Genomic DNA, 23,878 nt, shown 5'->3' on the forward strand with positions numbered 1-23,878 from the left:
AAAACTAGATGCGATACTCACTGGTCACTGTGCTCGGTGTAGTTTTGGTGGTTGAGAGAGTTGTTTTCTTAGTAGTTGAAGACACTTTACTAGTAATTGTGCTTTTCTTTGTTGTGTCATGTATAGTTGTAGCTGCAGTTGTAGCAATGACAAAAGATGTATTACCTGTCGTAAAATTGGGGCTTAATGGTTTGGTTGCTGTGGTGGTGCTGCTGTCTTTTTTATGTACAGTAGTCATGCGAGTGACACTAATTGTGGTGTAGTTTGGAGTCTCGTTAATATATGAAACTTCTGTAGGTTTTGTGTTGTTGTCAGGAACTAAAGTCCTATTTTCTGTAGCAGAGTTGAGGTTTGTAGTTCTGCTTGCTTCTGTGCCAGCTGTTACAGTGTAATTGATGGAGGACTTGGGTGTAGTGTACAAACTGGTGGAATTATTAAATTTAGTTGTATTGTTTACCGCAACAGGATTGTTAGTTGTGTGATTGTTATTGGGTGATACAGTGTTGTAGGTTGTTGTGAAATCATTATTTATTGTTGTATTATGTATATTTGTCAAATTACTGGTAACAATTGTTAGATTCTGTATTGTTGTGTAATCGTTACTTGACGTGGTTGGTTTCTGTACCGTGGTCAAAATGATGCTAGGTTTAGCAGCATCATAGACTGTTGAATGATTGTCTGTTTGTGTTGTAGGATTTTGGACTGTTGTGTAATTGTAGTTGGTTGTTGTTACATTGTGCTCCGTTAAGTAACTGGGAGTTGCTCCATTGAAGGCTGATGTATGATTATTGTTGTAAGGTGTTGTAGTACTGTAGACTGTTGTGTAATTGTTGCTCGCAACTGTAGCATTATTGACTGTCATGTGATTGTCAGTGAGAGTTGTTGTATTGTAGACTGTTGTATGGTTGATACTGGGTGTTGTTGCATTATAGTCGGTTTCGTAATTGTTGCTGGCAGTTGTATTATGGACTGTTGTGTGATTTTCAGCAAGTGTTGTAACATTGTAGAATGCTGTGTCATTGTTGTTGCTGAGTGTTGTGGTATTGTTGACAATTATTTCATCACTACTTGGTGTTGTAGCACTGTAGACTGTTTCGTGATTGTTCATAGGTGTTGTAGGATTGTTTGCTGTGTGATTCTTGCTGGTATTGTTGACTACTGTTACATTGTTGTTCGGTGTTGTAGCTTTGTAGACTGTTGAGTTATTGTTGCCAGGTGTACCAGCATTGTAGACTGTTGTGATATTGTTGCTATGGATTGTAGGAATGTAGGTTGTTGTGTGATTGTTGCTGGGTGTTGTAGGAGAGTAGACTGTTGTGTGGTTGTTGCTCAGCATTGTGGCATTGTTGACTATCGTTACATCGTTACTTGGTGTTGTAGCATTGTAGACTGTGATATTATTGCTATGGATTGTAGGATTGTAGGTTGTTGTGTGATTGTTGCTGGTTTTCGTACTGTTGTAGACCGTTGTGTAATTGTTGCTTGATGTTGCAGCATAGTCGACTGTATTGATATTGCTAGGCGTTGTAGTAATGTTGACTATTGTTTCACCGTTGCTAGGTGTTGCAGTGTTGTAGGCTGTTGTGATATTGTTGCTATTGATTGTAGGATTGTAAGTTGTTGTGTGATTGTTGCTGGGTGATGTAGCAGGGTAGACTGTCGAGTGATTGTTGCTGGATGCTGTTGCATTATATACCGTGTTGTGATTACTGCTCGGTGTTGTACTGTTGTAGACCGTTGTGTAATTGTTGCTGGATGTTGTAGCATCGTAGACTGTTGAGTTATTGTTGCTATGGATTGTAGGATTGTAGGTTGTTTTGTTATTGCTCAGTGTTGTAGTGTTGTTGACTACTGTTACATCAGTGCTTGATGTTTTAGCATTGTAGATTGTTGTGTGATTGTTGCTGGGTGCTGTTGCATTATATACTGTTGTGTAGTTGCTGCTAGGCGTTGTGCTGTTAAAGTCCATTGTGGGGTTGTTGTTGGTGGATGCTGTTGCATCATGGACTGTTGTGTGGTTGCTGCTAGGTGTTGTACTGTTGTATACTGTTGTGTAATTGTTGCTGAATGTTGTATCATAGTAGACTGTATTTTTAGTAGTTGTTGTAGTATTGTTGACCACTGTTTCATTGTTGCTTGGTGTTGTAGCATTGTAGGATGTTGTGATATTGATGCTATGTATTGTAGGACTGTAGGTTGTTGTGTGATTATTGCTGGGTGTTGTAGGATTGTATACTGTTTCGTTATTGTTCAGTGTTGTGGTATTGTTGACTATTGCTACATTATTGCTTGGTGTTGTAGCATTGTTGACTGTTGTGATATTGTTGCTATGGATTACAGGATTGTAGGTTGTTGTGCGATTGTTGCTGGGTGATGTAGCAGAGTAGACTGTTGTGTGATCGCTGCTCTGTGTTGTACTGCTGTAGACCATTGTTTGATTGATGTTGGGTGATGTAACATCAAAGACTGTTTTGTCACTGCTGTGGGGTGTGGTGGCATTGTAGAGTGCTGCGTGGCTGGTGCTGGTCCTTGTTGTATTAAAGACTGTTCTGCCATCATTGCTAAGTGTTGTAGTATTGTAAAGAACTGTTTCATTATTGCTTGGTGTTATACCATTGTTGCTGGGTGTTACAGCATTATGGATATTTTTGTTATTGTCAGTCATGGCTGTATCATTCTGGAATGCTGTGTAGTTGTTGTTCAGTGTTGTAGCATTGTTGTAGATTGTTGTGTAATTTTCAGTGAGCGTTGTATGATTGTCACTGGGTGTTGTAGCATTGTGGATAGTTTTGTGATTGTCAGTGGATGTCGTAGCATTGTAGACTGTTATGTAATTTTTGCTGGGTGCTGTAGCATTGTAGATAGTTGTATTATTGTTAGTGGGTGTTGTAGCATTGTAGAACATTGTATGCTTGTTGCTGGGTGTTGTTACAATATTCCCTGTTGTGTATTTGTTGCCAGGTGTTGTATATGGCCTTATGTCATTTGAAGTAACACTGGTAAAAATATTGTTTGCTTCTGCAGTTACATTATGCAGTTTTATGTTAACATTGCTTGTTGGTGTTACATTTTGTGTGTTTGTAAATGTTGGAAGACTGGTATCACTTGTTGTTGCTCCATTGCTGTTTTTGGTACTTTGACTGATTACTGTAGTTACATTGTCCTTTCCTGTTTCACTAACTGTAAAGATATTCAATGTAGTTACATTGTGCACTGTAGTGTCATTGGATGACGATGCAACTGCAGTTACTTTGTTATCTTGTGTTTCACTGGCTGCAAAGGCGCCAGTTGTGGTTGCACTGGGCACAGTTAAGCCACTAGTAGAAGGTCTAATAGTAGTTTTGTCATAGCTTTTGGTGTCACTGGATGTGAGGACACTAGTTGAAGATACAGGTGTGTGACTGTGGGCTGTAATTGTAGCTTTGCTGTAGCTGCTGGTTTTGATGGATGCAAGGAGACTGGTTGTAGTTACTGCTGTCTGACTGTGGGGCGGTTTAACTGTAGATACAATGTAAGTATTTGGTTCACTGAAAGAAGAGACACTGGCTGTAGTTAACACTGTTGCATGATTGGTTGACATTGTAGAGTTCATGGTAGCATTGCCAGATGTAAAGTTTGACATTGTTGAGGTGTTTGGTAGTGTGGAAATTGTGTTTTGACTTAAGGTTGTCTGTTTTTGTTTATCGATTTCAGTTGTGTGGATCACATATGACGATGCTGTGAAGCTGTTGGTCTGAGTGATGGGCCGAGTTGTGCTTGTTATTTGGGGCTCTGTAGGGCAACTGTCCGCCAGGAGAACGGCAAATGTCTGATTAGCTTCACTGTGGACAGAAAAAACACAGAAAAGATATTCTGGTATAAAACATCTTGTTGTGGTTTCATCAGCTAGTCATTTCAGATAATTAAACAAATAGAAAATGTCATTGGTGCGCATTTTGTATATGAAATAATCAATGTTAAGAAGAATTTAGGGCTGTAACAAAATTAGTGAGATTAAGACATATCACTTTTATTAGCTGGATGCATAGTAGCATCCTCAGTATCTTTATGAAATTCAGGTAGAAACATAGTTAGGGCTGGATGATAATTCAAAAATAGATAGACATATATTGATGATAGAAAAAAGGGGCAAAGAAAGTTCAATAGAATTACAGTTTTCCTTCCTTTTGCAGTCTAGCCATGTAGATTAATACTACAGTCATTACATCCTCACAACCAATCATAAACACAGACCCTGGAATGGTCCATCACCAAGTTCCACCACCTTCAAAGAGTTCAGAGAGCATACTTTTTAAAAAAAAAAAAAACTTGCAGCTCTGCTAAAAAGTTGGTTGAACAAAGAATTGAGTTTGAATTAAGTGTTTGTGTGTTCTGTATCTAAAAATAGATCACTAAGCAACAGCATAAATGGCAAGGGCTGCACTTAAAATATATATTTTGAATTTGATGATAATGATTGATATCGATCAATATGATTTCTATATTATCAATATGCTTTTTTTCTATATCGCCAGCCCTAAATGTCGACTAACAATAGAAAATCAATTTGTAAATAATTAATTCAGTAAAATCAGTCCCTTTCACATTCTTTTAAGTTGTAAAGGTAATGTTTCCTCCAAGTTATCTTGAAAAAAAGAAAGATCCAGTTGTTGTTTTTCTTTAAACACAACGGCATGAATTAACTATCTAACGTCGCTCAGAAATTGTCCAAAACAGTTGCACTGCTGACTACCTTCTGTGTCACGCACAGTAAGGTTTAGATCGAACACAGCTTTACATAAAGAAAACAAGCCATTTTCTTTAGGTTTCATCTGAAGTTTTATGTAAATTCATACCATTTCAGGAGAGAGCCAGGTTGACAAAACTCAGAGGAAGGCTGGTCAACTTCAGTCCAGGTCAGGTTGGATGCCAACAGGGCAGGGTCAGACAAATCAAGAGCAGCGCCACACAACACTGAGGCAACAGAGAGCTCCATCAGTAAGAGTATTAGAACAGATGTTGTCATATGTCTTAGACGCCAGATTACACAGGATAACAGTGAAGCACACTAACTCAGTCGTGAAAGTGATCGGTCGCTTGTGATGGACTCTTCCTTTTCAAATATGAGTTCCACAAGTTTTCTGAGGGAGCAGAAATTGACGGGTCCAGACATCACCAATACCACCATGCAGCTGTACAACCTATGCACCAGGAAAAAAGGGAATTACTCAGGTTCATCTAACCACTGATATCTGCGCCAACGTCGAGTATTCAGTGTTTGTTGTGTTCCTGCTGTCCTATATTATGTTCGTTAAAAAAATTATATTAGACAAACACAACCTGAATAAACACAAACCACAGTTTCCAAATGATGATTTCATGTATTCTGGGAAAAATGCAATCCAAACCAACCTGTTGTCATGTAAGAGTAAAATGTGTCCCTATTAAAATCATGAATTACACCAAACCATACCCAGGGTTCATTCATTTCCTATGAACCTGTCTGATAATATGAAGTAGGTTAAAAGATCGCAAAGAGCAACACGTCATAAACCAAAATAAAGATGCCATGTGCACCTGATCATCCCTAGTCAATACTGAGATACATTTAAATGAGGAAAGTTAAGAGCATTATCTACAGTCATATTCAATAAATTATAATATGTGTTCCAATGAGAATTGTTTGTTAGTTTGAAAGTACTTTTTGATAATAACAATCTTTAGGGATATATTGAACATACTTTTCATTAAGCCCATATTTATGTATTAAAATATTTTATTGGTCTGATGTAATAGTCTTATCATAATGTTGTGTCTAAATGAGCTGTAAGCAGAAAAACATCATAGTTAACAGAAATCAAGGCTTGAAAACATCAGTGTATTTATATTTAAACTTTATAACATGTTCCACTTAGGGAATTGAGTTACTGACATAAATGAAGTCTTCAATGATATTCTAATGCATTGATTATGAATGTATAACAGCTAAGATGTTAGCTGATTTCAACCTTTTAACACAACATCTCATCAAAAATCTTTAAAAGGTGAAGAAATGTTTACCTCCGTGGATGATCTACCCCGTGACATTCCAGATGAACACGCTGGATTTAGAGGAAAAATAAATATAAGTAATGTTTTAAACCTTACAGACTTATAAAACAAATTATTTAAGGTCATCTGTTGTGAGATTTACCTTGAATTTATCAAGGATGTCTGTAAAGTCGTTATACCTAAAAACAGTGGTTTACATATGTAGTCGTCAAGCACGTTTCATAGTTAGTGTTCAGGTAATAATGGATGTTCCAACCAAACAGATTAAACATTCAACAATTCTTTTAAATGCCCCACATGCTCAGTTATAAATACACAATGTGAATATCTCTGGTTGACAATCCAGAGCAGATCAGTTTATTATCAGGATTTGGTGTTAAATTCTGGTACAGACATTTAATAGACTAATATGTGGTCACTTACTGTGAGCTTCTGTTGCAAAACGAGGAAGCGTACGAGTTTAATAACTGTAAAAAAGTTTAAAGAGTCAGTACTTAGACAATATGTAATACAATACATTGTTAATGGCAAAGCTTTTTACGTACCAACTTTCTAAGGTAGTCAGTTGTTACATTGGCACTCGTGATTTTAATTTTTGTAGCATAAATCTGGCCTGAGAACAGAACAAGGATGGATTAGTATCTGGACTAAAGAAACATACCTGTAAATGTGCAATACAGTGTCTTTTTTAATATTTTCATATGTTATGACATAAACTTCATTGTACTTTCCTGGGATTTTATGTGACAGATGTACACAAGAAGTCAACAAAAAAGGAAAGTCCGGGGCGCGCATGTGGTGCAGCGGGTAGCGCAACCCATATACAGAGGCCTTAGTCCTCGACGCGGGCGACCCGGGTTCGAATCCGACCCGCGGTCCTTTGCCGAATGTCTCTCCCCCTCTTCTACCCCCCTTCCTGTCAGCCTACTTTCAGAAAAAGTGAGCCACTAGAGCTGCAAAAAATCTCAAAAAAAAAAAAATCCAACTTGGATTTAATTTGTTGGGTTTTTTTGCAAATGTTTAGGCTTGTTGCTATTGGAAACCTGCAAACAGGAATTCCTACATGGAGTGAATAGCTGTTTTGAGGACAGCCTAACCTTTCAGGTTAGATGTCCAGTCCCCAACTGGGGCAGGATTGCAGTTGTGCCATGCTCCGCATGGTCATCTTCAGACCATGGAATGAACTGAGCTCTGTGAGGCGCTCAAAGATTTGCATATTGTTTCGTAAGCTAGCCCACACAACATGGGAACCAGAAAGAGGATCTGACAATGAAGTGACTGAATTGTGGAGTATTTATATATGGGAGCTTAATGCCTTAACGCACAGGTGAGTAAATAAACGGACGAGGAACATCTGTGGGAGAGTGTGAATCTGACAAAAAAGACTAACCCTGGTAAATTAACAATGCAAAGCACAGGAATACACTGAACAGACCAAAATAAACACAAAACCACAACTATAACTATCTACAGCCTAACTGTGACATAAAAACCCAATTAAATGCATGTTAATGTGACAAAGAAGATGTTCGGGAAGTGTAAATATTTTTGCAAGGCCCTGCCCTTATTTCTACTGCTGTCTTACTTTCAGTCTCACAAAACGCAGAGCAGTTGCAGTAGACTGGCCCCGTCCCTGAGATACAGAAGAACATGATGAGAAACATCAGAGGCAACAACCCACTTGGTATGGGGACAGTGTCAGAATACGCCGTACGTACGGTGGCAGGAGTTTGTCGCGTCTTGGGGAGCAGCCTCAGAGTTTTTCCCTAAGACAGAGCTGGAGACAAGACATGTTAAATACAGTGTGCAGATAAATATAGAACATGCAGAGGGAAATGGGAAATGCTGCTCACCATGTGACGTTAGTGGTCCTGTTTGACTTGCAGATTTCTTCCAGAGAAACCGGTGACACGCATCTCACAAAGCCACCACTAGAGGGCAACACATCCTCACAGAGAATTCTGGCTGCTGTGGTAGAAACAGACAGAGTTTGATTTTACTCAATTGTAATTTGTTGAGACTAATATTTAACTTTCTTCTAGATTTAGGTCATTAGTCAGGCTGAATTTAGACTCAATTCTGTTGCTTTCCGGGTATCTTGTGTTTCTGTGTTTTTGTTCATTTCTGGAGCAGTTTTGCATTTACACAAATTGTGTTTCAAAATTTGGGTCCAGTTTGAATGCACACATAATGTTCAGAGCTGTAGTTTTGCGTCAGTTTGGAAAAGGGCATGCCGACAACTAATCCCAACCATACTTTTTTCTGTTGCAGTTTAAGCTCAAGAACTATTTGACCTGGGAGTCTTGCTCCCGGAATATGTCCTGCAGGTCATGGGCCATCATGTGGTCCAAATGAGCAGAACTCACCTAAGTCTGATCAGATAGCTGGGATGTGTAATACATGATCAGAAAGTATGGAAGTTGCAGGCAGCCATGATAAGAAGTGGCTGAATTATATATTAGAAAGGACTTTCACAGCTACCTTCAATATCTTCTTAAGCCCAAGATACACTGGTTGATATGTTTTGAGAGAACTGAAATGTTCATGTTTTGTTTTCTTTAGCCTCATTGTATTTTTTAAAATGAGATTAGCGGAAATATTTCACAAAATCTCCTTATATTGTTCCTAGAGGTTTAGGTTTACTTTGTCATGCCCAACCATCAGATGTTTTTTACATTTTGAGATGTTAGGATGGTTATGTAGGCCTTTCTCTACCATATGTTCTCTCACTGATTCTTTCCCATTGAAAGTACCCTTGGCCCAGTATTGTTTTTGACTATTTTCTGTCCTCTTAACCCCACTGTACAATTTTTTTTGCCGTTTTTTGGCCGATTCTTCAGTTGTGCAAATTGTTTTTGGATCCGGCCGAGTCTCAGCTTCATCAGAGGGTAAAGAGGGGCGATTAGCCTCTCACGACCACCTCCTGATCAGGAATTTACGGTCGGATGAAAATCAAACATGTTTCAAATTTTGTCAGCCCTCGTGAGTGATCGTGAGCTCCCCCCTGCTGTTGAAGCAGAGCTACGAGCTTCTACGAGCCAATTTCCCCCGATCTCATGCACTGCACATTTGCAAACCAGGGAATTCTTCTTCTACTCAGATGAAAACAAAGGAGTGTAGGGAAGCATGGCGGCGATACGTGTGATATGGAGTCAAACAACTCAAAGAATTGCTAAGGCAGCACGTTTTGTTCTAGTGAGCCTCATATTTAACAGTGAGCATTGATACTTCCGTTTTTTTTTTCTTCTACTGTTTACATTTGGGTTCCGGACAGACGAGTCAGAATAAGCGCCATCTCTTTACGGGGCTGAGTCTGACATGTGGTTTTTAGACGTACAGTGTGAGCAGTCAGGTCGCATCGGAGCGTCGGGCCGTACAGTAACAACAGATATGGAGAGCTGTGAATTTTTAAACCCTGAGGTTTGGTCATACAGTCTGAGCTGTATCTGAGTACAATGATTGAAAATATCGTAGTGTGCATGCCCGGCTTTAGGCATATGGCCGGTCAGGTTTCTTGCAAATACAAAGTCAGTTATTCCTCCTCACTGCCGCCCTCTGCTTAGTAAGGTTTGCCAAGTCAACTTTATTTATAAAGCGCTTTAAAAACAAATGAGGATGATTAAAATAAGCATTGAAGTAAAGATTGATTGCAATCTGCTGATTTCCATAGGAAGTCAACTTTATTCTAATCGGCAATCTATGGTCTCTTAAATCTGACTGAATTGGGACTGGACTAAATTGGACCAGATGAGATTTTGTGTGGGTTGAGCTTCACTGGTTGAGATTAGAGAGGTATGGGGTTGTATTAAACAGCATTTGGCTGGATTAAATCGTATTGGACTGGAATGCACTGGACTGGCTTGAATTTAATTAAACTAGGTTGACTGGGTGAAAATGGACTGAATTTGATTCAGGTCGAATTTGAATAAACTTGATTGGATTAGCTTGAATTTATCTGGATTGGACTGGGATAGACTGGTTTGAATTGGACTTTGATTTCATTGCTTTGGATTGGAATTGGGTGTGACTGATTTGACAAGATCTGACTGGGTTGAACTGAAATAGATGGGACTGGATGAGACAGCGTTTAAATAAACCCGGATGAGCTTTGTCTAATCAACTTATTGGATTGGAAGTAATACAATATGAATTGGGCCTGTTAGAACTCTTCTATGAACAATGTAAATTAATAGCATCTTTCAAAGGTAATTTGGAGCCCTTTTGTGGAATGACCACTGGGTATCTTCACCAGAAAGTGCCCCCCCCCCCCCCCCCACCACCACCCCACATTCATAACCCTGCTTGGACGAGCAGCTATACATAATGGATGGATGATGGATGAATGGATGTTTAGTTCCACCTTGCAGATACAGAGAAAATACACCAAAAAGAAGATGGTCCATCCTTTAGTCTTTCACAGACAAATTCAAACGTACTCACCAACTCTCTCAATTTTCCCAATGATGATTGGTTTAAGTGATTCTTCAACATCCTGCATCGCAGCCTCGCCAACACACTGCAGGTCCCACGTTGAAACAGCATGGCTGAACAGCAGTAGCACGTCACAGACACTTTGGCTGCTAAAGAAAGGCATTCAAACAATTACGGGGAAATGTCTGCTGGCATATTTGCAGAAGCCACCAGACAAATAGACATATCACTACCTTGTAGCATTTTTTGCTCTGCATGACACGTTCACAACCTGCAACGAAAGAGGAGTTACACCACTGTCTGATTTACAGTAGAAACATTAGTGCTGAAAAGCAGTGTGTTGTCATGTTTGTGGAAATATCTAACCTGAAGTTGTCCAATAGCCTCACAGAACTCATTAAAGTGTGCTGCTCCACCTGTTGCCTCACCTCTGGTCCTGTTACAATCAAATGCTGTTGACACCTGATTGAAAGATGGTAAACAAAAGCAGACAAATGCAGATAGAGGGAAATGACAATCTGACACATTCAGTTCAAGCAGAAAGAGAAATGTTTTTGTTTCTAACTGCAGCCGTGCACTTTGGATATTAACTAAAGCAATACGTCTGACTAGATAAACCAGAAAGTCTTATGATAGCTGCATGACTAAATTGCATTTGATTTGATACTTATTGCAGTTTTTCTTCAGCTGGAGGCACAATATCCACACACAAAAAAAAAGGCCAGTCTGGAGTGGAGGCTCAGGTGAAATTTAATGTGTGGACGACTGCAGAGATCCACAGTTGTCCTCCATTCCTGAACAATATGATCCAAAATGTAGACAAAAATGTTTTATTAAGAAATTCTTTCTTCTTTATTGAATCACAAAGAATCTGAGCCCTGCAGTGTTTTTATTTATTTATTTATTTATTTTTTAGACTTTTGCAGATCTTCAAATGTTTTTTTTTTTTTTATTCCTCATTTCAGGTCCAGTCCTGCTAACTTTGTATGAACGCTCCTGTGGCGTGTGGATTTAGGGAGCTGCTCTGTCTCCATGAGGGAGTTTCCCAACAGTTAAACTTGAAAAGCTTTTCTATTTGTGCTAAAGTGAGAAAAGGTGTTTGACTCTGCAGTGAACATTACATTTAAAAGTCCCAACGGAAACACAAAGGCTTCCTAATTAGAGCGGCGTCTGATAAAGTTAGGGTTTCTGGAGCCCTAAACCAGAAGCCTTATGCTGGGAGTAACAAAAATTACAAGATATCTATGCTTGGACCTACTTAGCAGCACTAGAAAACTACAGGCTGAGGAAACATGGGCCTTTGTGGGAAAAGACTGTGATTGGAGCCACAGCTATAACTTGGAAGATGCCGGATATGGTCTTCTGTATGTACTGTCTGGAAGCCTGTAAAATACGCTGTTTCTAAAGATCATGAAGGACTCTTCTACATTTGGCTGAAGGGCTCCTCCGGACTGGTGCACCGATCTGTAGCTTTTGACATAGGCTTAGCGGAAATAAAGCCCTTCTTCTGTTCATCAAAGATCCATGTCTACGGAGTCCTTTCCTAAAGCGTCCTAACATCGGCAGCTCGATGACTTACACATCATATACAACATCAGTTATGAGCAAAGTACTAAGACTTCCACAAGCAAATCAAGCTACCGATTTTCCTTTTTTTTTTACTGAGTTGTAAGTAAAACAGTTGTTTTACTATGTAGAAAATTTGTTCCAGTAGGGGCCAGCAGTAGCATTTACACTCTACTATCAATATTGCAGATTGTTAAAATAAAAACATGAAGGGGAAGTTTCCTAGCTTTTTGAACCGGGATTCTATGTTACAGTTGTGGTTAGTCAGTATCTTACCCGCAACACATACTGACAATGCCTTAATAATTTCATGCTCCTGCTTTTTAACATTTTGCCCTGCAGCAACCACAAACCCCAAAGTATTTTACCCTGGAGGAGCTGCATAGATCCACTGTTCAGATGGAAGAATCTTACAGCTATTTGCTGTGTACTCCACTAATCTGGCCTTTAAGGCCTTCAAACTGTAACTTTGGTTAAAAAAAGGTGGTTTTGTTTGAAGAAGCTAAATATATATAAAAAAAACACGAAGAAAACCTGTCAACACCTAACATGCAGCCAGATCTAAAATTAAGCAATGTAATCAAAGCATATTCATGTAATAGAATGGCCTAGTCAAAGTTCAGACACACATTTTCAGTCATATTTAATGCATATTTAACAACATGCAATGGGATGCAGCTCATTTGTCAGATTAAAAGTACCATTTGAAGACCTTGAAGCAGGTATTAAACTTTTTAATTAAGCCCAAATATCTGTGTTAAAAACGCTTTTTATTGGTCTGATGGGATTTTCTAATCTTAAATGTTGTATTTTTATTGCCTGTAAGCAGTAAAATCATCACAAGTAAGACAAACAAAGGCTTGAAACCTCTGTCTGTGTGTATCTTATGTAAATAGTGTGGCACTTTGTTAATAGAGTAACCAAACTCAATGAACATTTCAATAATATTCTAAGTTATGAATGTGTATCCAATTCTGATTTCCTTAAATACATATTAATAAAAAACACTTTATAATGTTCCCCCCACTTCTAAATTATACACCACTTTCTGTTGAACAATGACATTAAATTCCAGCAACATTCTAGGAAATATTAGGATGAAATATGACAAAATGTGAAAAAAGTGCCATGAATATTTTTGCAAGGCATCGTGAGAACCGCCATATTGCCAAAACAGGGTTGTACAAAGTCATAGCAACAGGGGGCTCAGTATGCTTTTTTGTGTAAAAGATACTGTTGGTCTAAATAAATAAATTTATTTAGATTTCAGTTATTTTGGGGGTTGTTTGCATATCTTTACCACTGTAAACATCTATGGAGGGCAGCAAAACTACAGTCCCAACTAAACAGGAAGCGTTGAGCGGCACATTTCAGAAGGCACTGTCTGCTCATCTGTGTGGTTACTGACTACACAATGATTAGTTTTCAATTCACTTTGAAATTACTTTTAAGCACATAACAGAACAGGAATGCGCTTCAGCTACATAATAGTATTGTTCCAAATTAATTTTGCATATAGAGTGAGGTTGGTTTGGACAGATTTAATTTTTATTTCTTTTTTTTAACAAAACTGTTCAATATAAGCAGAAGTTGGGTGTGACGGATTTGACAAGATCTGCCTGGACTGGGTTGCAGTAGATTAGATTGGATTGGACCAGACTGGACAAACTGGATTTGTTGGAGCTGAACCGATTTGACCAAAATAAAACGAGATTTGGTTGGGTTGGGTCAGACTGAACTAGGTTGGATTCAACTGGACTGAAATGGATTGGATCAGTTCAGGGTGGGTTGAACTGAAATAGATGGGACTGGATGAGACTGCGTTTAAATAAACTGGAATGCGTTACACTGAATTGACTTAGTTTGGATTGGAAGTAATACAACATGAATTGAACCTCTAAGAACTCTTCTATGAACCATGTAAATTAACAGCATCTCTCACATTTACAGTAATTAAATGTGTGCTACAGTAAAGGATGGAGGAAGCATGCATAAGAAACCCACTAACACCTGTAGGTGAGAAGTTTTTGTTCTCACCAAAGTTTGAACCTGTGATTCAGGTGTATTGGTCTGTCCAGTTCTTATCTGCATCCAGTAGTACGCATCTAAAAAATAATGACATGAGGTCACAAAAATATTCATTTGAAATGGTCAAACTGTACAAAAGTGAATGATTCTTACTTTCGTTGGAGCATAATTGACTGATATCACAGGTAACTTTGTGATTTCCTGAAAGAAAAAGGAAACAATTTCTTCTGTGCATAAATAACCAAGCTACTGTCTCCTTTTACAACCCTACAGAAATAGGTGCTACGTATACATAGTATACTGAATGTATACTATGTATATTAGTTATATTTCAGATGTAAAAGATTGCACACATTCAAAATCACTTCCACTTTTGACTTGTCAGTTCACAGAATTTTTTCCCGAAGTCTTGGGGATTATCTAGATGTATAGACAGGCCTTGCCGATCGTTTTAGGCAGTGGTGGTTTTCAAACTGGTTAAAAAGTACATCCATGGGTGCGCTGGTGGCGCAACCCATGTACGGAGGCCTAAGTCTTCGACGCGGTCGACCCGGGTTTGACTCCGACCTACGGTCCTTTGCCGCATGTCTCTCCCCCTCTTTCACCCCCCTCCCTGTCAGCCTACTGTGTGAAAAAGCGAGCCACTAGAACCCCCCCCCCCCCAAAAAAAGTACATCCATGGGACAGTGTCTCACTGATTATTTTTACAGACTTTTCAGACTACTTAATTTTGTCCAATTGGTCTAGTATCATTCTGCCTTGCATGGGGTAAAATTACACTAAATACATTTTGCATAGAGAGCAAGGTTGGTTTGGACAGATTTAATTTTTATTTATTTTTTTAACAAAACTGTTCAAAATTAGCAGAAGTTTAAATGAAAATTCAAGCTGGAAGACTCACCCTGTTTCCACTGATGCCTCGTCATGTGTCCATGCACCAGCAAATCTGCCAATCTGTGTCATTTCCTCATCCTACTATCCCACAAGACTCTGTTTATAAGGCACTCCACCCATGGATTCTACTGGTTTTCAGCTCAGCTTCGACCCTCCTCCACCCCATCTCCTCCTTCACGCTCTCTATCTTCACCTGACTCCTCCTCTCCTCTGCCCTCTACCGCCAGTGTCCGGACCCTGGGAGGAAGACTTCCCTAATCCTAATCCTAAAATTAACATCCAAACAAATAGGCATTCCCAGCCTTCACATCTTCTGCCTAGGTCCGAGCGCAAAATAACTTTTTTAATTTATGTCAATTTATGTCGCTTCATGCTTGCTCAGTATGAGGGATTGCTGCAAAGCCATGGACAATGCAGATGACTCTCCCTGTGGCTCTACGCTTCTCCAGGAGTGAATGCTGCTTGTCGGGACATTGATGCAATCAACTGGCTCCCTTACATAGGAAATTTTTGACCAATAATCTGACCCAATCTGTATAATATGATTGAATTTGACTTTGTAAAGTGCCTCGAGATGACATGTTTCATGAATTGGCACTATATAAATAAAATTTAATTGAATTAAATTGAATTGAATGTCAATAAATCTCTCTAATTGTCTCTCTTTGTCTGTGTGAGTCTTTCCAGATTGAATTGTATTTACCTTTGTCTGATGTTAGAATTTTTTTAATGAACAGAAATATTTAAGTGCGTCAAAACAGCAAAGACAAGTTATCTGTAAGTGGACAAAACACTATTCTATTGCACTGTGCAGTTCTCACTTCCTAGCCGTGCAGCTATGCTAACGCCAGCTTGCATGTGATCAACAATAAGTATGCATTTTTGGTTTCAGCTGTGTTGATTTTATTTCTGTACTCTTCTCGTAGAATACTACCGCAGACAATGTGTCTGTTACCATTTCACCGTGAAGAAAACATTTGTTGTAGCTTCTCCTGAGCTACGTTGCAATATCCATCTGCTAACACTTCCTGTGCTGAACAGTGAAAACTGCAGTCTTGTTCAGCAGCCAAAAGTGCACTGATCGGGTACTTTCCAAAAGCTTTCAAGGTGATTTTTTTTCACATTAATAACCCGATCCAGGCTACTGGTGCTATCAGAACCGGGTGTTAACGCAGACTGTGGAACCATCCCCCATATCTTTTACATCTTTACAATAGCTGTAGGTTAACAGCATGTAATGTTAGAACTCCAGCAAACACCTCTATTAGCAGACAAGCACAGTTCAGCTTTGCTCTGCTTAGGGTCATCACAAACACAGAAAAAACATCTAACCAACCAATCATATTCTCATAAAGACTGACAAATAAGCAGTAAAGTTGGTGGATTTTGAGCCACACCAACAGCAAAACAAACTAAGGGGTAAATCATAATTTGTAAGAATTATGATTTACCAGTGAAATCTCTTGGGGATATTATCAAAATGTTGCAAATCAACTAAACTGATTTCCTTTTTACAACCTACTGTTTCCTTGAACCATTTCACAGCCCAAGTCACAGTCACAAATTAGAAATGCCTAGCTGTGAAGCTGAAAGAAAAGGATACATGTTTCTTGACATGGTGCCATCAATGGCTGCCACGACCTGCTGCAGTCACAATGTCTACCCAGGTTATCAGTTAGCTGAGACATTTTACCAACTTTATTTGAAAAATACTGAAAACAGCTGTCTGCTCTATTGTAAAGCACATTTTTATTTCAAGATTGACCCGCCTCAATGGATCGTATGAAACAGATCGCAGATGTAATAAAATAAACGCTGAATAAAGTTACAGCCAAACTTTTTCTGATCTCTGACAGATCTAGATTTACGATACCCTTCAAAATATAACAATGTAAAAAGAGTTACAATCTATTTTATTTACATTTTACTTGAATGACACGTTCAAAAATGATTTATAGTCCTCTTAATCATGAATGTTAAAGGTTTTGCTGATTTTAAAGCACTGAGACCCATTTAATATATGCTGACCAGCCTTTTGCATGTCTGTAATGGTATAGAAGCTAAACAAGGGTCACTACTAGAAGAAAACCTGTTAGACGCTGCAAAAGACTTAAGACTGGGGTGAAAAGTTCACCTTCCAACAGGTAACCAGTCCTAAATATACAGCCAGAGAAGCAATATAATGATTTAGATAAATGTATATTCATGTAATAGAAAGGCACAGTGAAGGGCAAGATCTAAATCCAATTAGGAATCTGTGGCAAAATTTAAAAATTGATGTTCACACTCTCCATATAGTTTGACTCAGCTTGAGCCATTTTGCAAAGAGTGGACAAAAAAATCTCTAGATGTGCAAACCCAAAAGATTTGCTGTTCAGGCTGTTATAGCTGTCCCAAAATGCTGACTCAGTGGGTGAATAAAAATACTCCTTGCTTATTTCTGAAAACCATGTAAGCCAAGTTTCCTTTTCCTCGCACTTCACGATCATGTGCCATTTTGTGTTGGTCTTTAATGCAACATCGGAGTAAAATACATTAAAGTTCGGGTTTGTAAGCTGCAAAACTGTAGAAAAGCGCTGTAACTTTATAGCTACACATTTTTGGTTTGTGAGCAAACCCTGCTCCCTAAATGTATTTTCCCTGATCTAAACTGAAATATTCGTATTCACTGCATCTTCTTTAGTCCTTAAGCATTTGAGTAGAAGCTTTGTAAAGTGCAAAATATCCAAAATTTCTGCAGGAACAGGAACTCATTTACAAGTTAACGTTAATGCGCTGTTCTCTAAATAAGTGTCTGGTAAAATTAAAATATGATGGCATACCTGTATTAAAAAATTACTCAGGGAGACCAAATTTGCAGCTTGATAATGCAACCTTTGAAATAATAATAATAATAATAATAATAATAATAATAATAATAATAATAATAATAATAATAATAATAATAGTATGAGAATTATGATAATAATGCATTTTATTCTAAAAAGCACCTTTCAGAACATTCAAGCAAACTGCACAGAACAAACAGGACAAATTACATTTTGCCAAAAGAGTGCCAGTGACGTAATGTAGAGTACAAATAGTGCACATTTTACTGCCTACATACTACCTTTTATAGGTCAGGTGAGAGACAGGTGACAATAGAAATACATTAATTGAAGTGAATGGTTAAGGTGCTATAGTATAAGAAGTAATTGAATTAATGTGAGACTTACCTGGATTTTGGTTGTTCACATTTTCAGATACACCATAGCCTTTTGAAACAATGGATAAAATCATTAGGTTTGTTTCTTTCTACTTAAAGAAAGTTATTTAATTCCATTGTTTTCTATTTTCCTTTCCAGCATGTCAGGAAGCCACTTTGTTAAATAAAAATAAAGAAAAGTCGATTGAAAGACTAATTCTACAGATATAGGTGAACATGAATATCTGATCTCATATAAGCGTGAGCATTTATGTCTCATGTGCACAAATGTATGCTGTTTTGAAAAAGTGTTTGCACCCATGTTGTAATGCTACAAGCAAAACTATAATGCAATTTATACGTTTGTATGATGTTTTATACAAACGTTAGTGCATAATTTCAGAGCGAAAGGCAAATGATTAATGGATTTCTCATCTTTGAAGTGTGACATGCAATTGTTTTCAACCCCCATTACGCAGAAACAGCTAAATTTAATCCAGGGCAACCAATTAAGTTCAACTAACCAGTAAACAGAGGCTACATGTGTGTAATTTGATAGCTACAAAGACATGGCTGTCCTAAATTTACAGGCCTGGCAAGGTAAGTGTTCATTAGAGAAGCAGCCAAGAAGCCCATGGTAACTGTGGAGGAGCTGTAGGTATCCAGCGCTCAGGTGGGAAAATCTGAAAACTACTTTGGAAACACACTGAGACAAAACTATTGTTAAAAGGAACCCAGTTACTAAAAAACATGTAGGAGACATTAGAAAGTATAATAATAAAGAATATAATATATAAGTATAAGGGGCATAAGACAAATGATGGTGGCAGCATCGTGCTGAGGGGATGCTTCTTTTCAGCAAGGATAGGGAAGGTGGTCAGAGTTGATGGGAAGACTAATGGAGCTGAATAGTAGGCAATCCTGGAAGAAAAAAACAAAGTCTGGCAAACAAATAGGAGAATTTTCCTATCCAAGTCTTCTATTGGAAGACTTGGATAGGAAAAGTTGGATCGGTTTTCCAATAGGAGACCGAGAGAGAAAATGCATATGGCTTACAAGTTTGTCACCTTTCAGCTTCTGAAATCAGAAATAGCACACAACATGGTGCCTCCCAGTGGGTGCACTGACAGCTGTGTATTTATTAACTACTAATTCCAAGTTATGAGAACGCTTTCATTTTTGATTTAATGTTATTAGACTTTGCCAGAATAAATATTTATAAATGCATTATTTGATTTTTGCTAATAAGAAGCCAAATTAGTTACACATTGTCACTTTCACATACAGTCAGCGCTACAATAAAATGGCTTATACCAAAAAATATTCATGTATTACAACGGCCCAGTCAAAGTCCAGACCCAAATTTGGTTCAGAATCTATGGAAACACTTGACAATTTTCAGACATTTTCAAATGTTTTCCTTCTAATCTGACTGACAGTGACCTACTTCGTGAAAAGAGAATAATGATTTGGATTTCCAAAGCTGGCAGAGACTTAGTGCAAAAAGTCTTGAAGTTATGAGTCCAGTGAAAGTGGTTCTACATAGTATTGACTCAGAGGGGATGAATACAAATGCACCTCACACCATTGACAGTTCTACTTGTAAAAAATATTAAAACCCATGTGTCATTTCCCTTCCACTTCATAATTATGCTCTTCGTTGTGTTCATCTAAACACATACAATAGATACATGTAAGTTTGTGGTTGTATGGTGACAAAATGTGAGAAAGCTGAAGAGGCATTATTGCAAAGAAATTGTGTGAAAGGCAGTCATCTGAGGTCATACCCTTAGCATTGGAGGCACTTCGTTTCAATCTCTTGTGGTCTACAATACACACAAAAACATGCAAAATTCAACATGCTTTAGAACCATGCATTGCAAAAGACTAAGACAAGAACATACAATATGGGAGTTAAGGGTTTGCATGCAATATTGTCTAAAAAAACAAAATAGAAACGCAAGTGTGTAGAGAAATATAATGGGGCATATATATATATATATACATATATATATATATATATATATATATATATATATATATATATATTGCTTTGTTTAACCACCTATTCTTGTGCTAATTCAGTCATTGTAAAACATCACTTAAATTTTACAGATGTAAGTATTCAATCTTTAGCACACTTTTTCACTTTACCTTTATCGTTATTTAATAAATAAAAACATGTTGGAATCATTGATGTGTGTTTTTTATACACTTGGAATGTGATTGTATAACCTGCTAAAGATAAAATTGTTCATCCTTAGAGTTAGTGGTGTGACTTTTTACCATGAACACAAAGTTGTTGTCTTTGTAATATTCTGGTTTCTGTTCGGGTTTTATTTTTGAGTCATTTTACTCTGCTGCTTTAGGTTCTCTGGTTGCTTTGAGTTTTGTCTTGTCTAGGTTCTTGTTTACTGTTAGTTTATCCTGTTTTGTCATCAGTTTTAGTCTTAGCTTTATTTTCTGTTTTAGGTTTGTACTTCAGGGTTGTTTTGTTCTTTATTAGATCGTGTGTGTGTGTAGTTTGTTTCTGTCCACTTGTCTTGTCAGCTATTTATATTTGTCTGATCTGTTCTTGTTTTGAGCCTCAGCACTGATGTCTGGTCTAATTACTTATTCTGCACACCTGCCTAACTCCACCCCTGCTGCAATCACTTCTCACCGGTTTCACCTGCTTCCACCTCCATATAAACTGTTGAGACCAGACATCAGTGCCAGGTCGTCTGTTTGAGTATGGGTGAGTCTCCTGCTGCAAGTTTCTGTTTATTGGTTTAATTTTGGATTTTTGACCCTTTGTCCCCAGAGATCTGAGCCACCCTGTTTCTGTCTGTTCCTGCCTTGTCTGCCCAACTGGACTGTTTGTTTCTCTGCCCTTTTTGGTTTTTGGATTTTGTTAATAAATATTATTTTACTGAACCTCTGCTGGCCTGGCTGAATTCTGGGTCCTCTGCTCTGATTCATGACAGTCTTTATATCTCAAACTTGTAACATCAATTCTATGTATTGTAGTAATTTAAATTAATTTAGGTCTGATGTCTCTTTGGTATTATCTGTTGTACAGCAATGTTACAAAGAATTGTAATTTGAGTTATTTTGTATGCATTTTCATTCTATCGTTCAATCAGGTTTTCAATGTAAAAGCCAAAATTTTAAAGGTTGCTTTTATTTTAAACTAAATCTTGCCGTAGTTGGTTAGGAATAAGAAGAATGAAAGAGAACCTGAGCGTACATTAAAAGCCCCACACATGAATGCTTTGCTTAACCTAAAACTACATTTATTGCATTCATGGCAAATAGATTCATCAGAAGAAGTATCCTGCATTCAGTTACGAATGCAGCTGAAACATTAGTAAAGATCATGCAAATGATTCCATGTTAAAGTTAATAAACAGCACTATAAAAACCCCAAGGCAAAGCGTGTTATCTTCATATCTCTCACCACATGGAAGAGATGTGTCTGTTTCTTTGGCTTTAAGACTGGTAACATCCCAGTGGTTTGTATTCCAGCCAATCACAGTCCCATCCTCGCAGGAACTGTGTTCACCCAGGTCTGCCCACATGCGGAAAAGGTACAGTTCCACTTTTCCCATCACAGCTCCTGGTGCCCGGTTTGTTTTATGGCAGCCCAGTCGCAGGAAACCAGACGGAGGGATGGCCTGTGCAATGACCGTCCTCTCTGCTATTAGTTTGTCATCAACCTGGAACATTTAGACAGTTGGTGTTATTACCTATGCGATATAAGCTCTTTAGTAATCCTGTTCAGAAACACTTTTTGTTATACTGGGTAAAATGGTCCTTCCATCCTGAAAGTAGTAAATACATTATGTATTCAGAAAAAGGAGGTAAAGAAATCCCATCTCTGTGGGAGCTGAAGGCCTGTAAAAACTCTAAGCAATCTCTCCCGTTCCTTCTGAATGACAGGGATTAGTTAAAGTTTTGGTTCTGCCCCCATCCCCCTTTGTCCCTCGAGTTCTTATCTATTGGTTGTCCCACATGCCAATTATTCTGAGGCACTCAAGTAACGGCACGTTCCTTGTTAGTTTTTGCTGGCTGCGCATGCACACCACTAGTGTTTATGTATCCAGTTAGCTTCGGTGTTAGCCGTTCATCGTAGCTCCGCTGCTCTCACTGTAAACTTTGAACATGACCGAGAGTTGCAAGAAGCAAACCGCATACAAGTTTATGAGAAGAAGAGGAAGGCCTCAATAGAAAGAAATAAGACCAGAGTGGGTTTTGGGAGAATTTTTTTTTTCAAAAGTTCTGGAACTATCATTTCTGCATAAGACTCATCACACCACCATCAACATCAGTGGATGTAACAAGTAAACACGAACATACTACTAGGGTGTCTTCCATAAAACAAGGACTTTCTATCAACCAGGACTTTTAAAAGTCCCTAAAGTATTGGGGGTCATCAAGATGTCTTCTGTAAAAACATAGACAAGCTTTAATGGTCTTTTTGCTCTGCGCTGATTTTCGTCTTGGATTTCTACCATGCAGGCCATTTATGCCCAGTCCCTTTCTTACGGTGGAGGAATGTAACCTGACTCACGCATAATGGATGTAGTTCCACTGAGCTCCACACGGCTCCATACATCCATCTGGAATTGCTGCCATTGGGAGGGATTTCAATACCACATAAAATGGACGAGCCAATCAGGATCGCTGGGCGGGATTTTTATTGATGTGACGTATCAGTGAAGCGTATCAGTGAAGATTCTGACAACAACGGCGGCTCACAGCGAGGAAGCAGGCGGTAATATCGATGCCCTGTATTTCATCAGTGTTGTCCCTGTGCATAATGTAGCCTTTTATTTGCAGATTTTCCATGCACAGACGACATCGCCATTTACCGACATTGCGCTTTATCTGAAATGGTGGCTGTACTGTTTTGGTTTTCCCCATGTTGCTCTCGTCAGCGTCAGGGGTTGGTTTCAATGTGAGTGGTTAAAGTAGATGTAAAAGATGACGGACAAGTGGTTTATCCAATCATATGTAAGGATTTTTGATAAGGCCCTCCTTCTAAAATACATCTCCAATGGAGGGATCCCAGATGGATGTGTGACTCTCTGCCAAATTAAATCCATCTGGCGAGAATCAGGTTAGGAGGGATGAACACTCCCCTTATGTCTGAGGCAAGTGAGGCCTGCAGTTCTTTGGATATTGTTGGGGGGTCTTTTGAGACCTCTTGGATGAGCCGTTGCTGTGCTCTTGGGGTAATGTTGGTCGGTCTGGAACCTGGGAAGGTTCTCCACTGTCTCATGTTTTCTCCATTTGTGGATAATGGCTCTCATTGTGGTTTGTTGGATAATATTTAAATTTGTTTGATGTTCTGAAACACTTAAGAGTGACAGACATGCAAAAAAATAAGAAATCGGGAAGGGGCAAACACATTTTCACACCGCTGTATAAGCAGTAGGCTACTCTCTGGGGACATTTGTCCTTAACTTGCTAAGCTAGCATCTGTGTTGGATGTATTAATGAAGAGCTTTACAAACCAAAACTTTAAGCTATTTACTAACACTTATTTCACCAATTGTTAGCACTTGGTGGGTTAACAAACATGCACATACTGTGTATTAGGTATTCATTTGTGGATATGTTATTTTTCATAGTTCTGTGTAAAATTTTAATCCTGATTATTGCAACCAGCATAAGCCTTGCTCTGTTTGAAAGAGGTATTGATCAGTAGTCCTCTGGGTAGGTGATTTTTCTCTATTTCCTTAAGCAAGGTAACGGCTGTGA

At 38.4% G+C, this 23,878-nt stretch overlaps 1 protein-coding gene across 1 annotated transcript in view; it reads right to left on the minus strand.

The window, feature by feature from the left end:
• adgrg2a (adhesion G protein-coupled receptor G2a) overlaps nt 1–23,878 on the minus strand; it is a 43,985-nt gene that overhangs the window by 10,445 nt on the left and 9,662 nt on the right. Inside the window, exons 4-20 of the mRNA XM_036125732.1 lie at nt 21,573–21,831; nt 18,165–18,203; nt 14,209–14,256; nt 14,065–14,132; nt 10,828–10,923; nt 10,695–10,732; nt 10,471–10,610; nt 7,884–7,998; nt 7,749–7,807; nt 7,616–7,663; nt 6,576–6,643; nt 6,454–6,497; nt 6,173–6,209; nt 6,040–6,080; nt 5,053–5,180; nt 4,836–4,953; nt 22–3,821 (exon numbers count right to left, since the gene is read on the minus strand). Coding sequence (XP_035981625.1) covers nt 22–3,821; nt 4,836–4,953; nt 5,053–5,180; nt 6,040–6,080; nt 6,173–6,209; nt 6,454–6,497; nt 6,576–6,643; nt 7,616–7,663; nt 7,749–7,807; nt 7,884–7,998; nt 10,471–10,610; nt 10,695–10,732; nt 10,828–10,923; nt 14,065–14,132; nt 14,209–14,256; nt 18,165–18,203; nt 21,573–21,831 — 5,146 coding nt within the window. The remainder of the gene's footprint in view (nt 1–21; nt 3,822–4,835; nt 4,954–5,052; nt 5,181–6,039; nt 6,081–6,172; nt 6,210–6,453; nt 6,498–6,575; nt 6,644–7,615; nt 7,664–7,748; nt 7,808–7,883; nt 7,999–10,470; nt 10,611–10,694; nt 10,733–10,827; nt 10,924–14,064; nt 14,133–14,208; nt 14,257–18,164; nt 18,204–21,572; nt 21,832–23,878) is intronic.

Source organism: Fundulus heteroclitus, chromosome 21 (genome assembly GCF_011125445.2).
Source record: "Fundulus heteroclitus isolate FHET01 chromosome 21, MU-UCD_Fhet_4.1, whole genome shotgun sequence".
NCBI classification, from domain to species: domain Eukaryota; kingdom Metazoa; phylum Chordata; class Actinopteri; order Cyprinodontiformes; family Fundulidae; genus Fundulus; species Fundulus heteroclitus.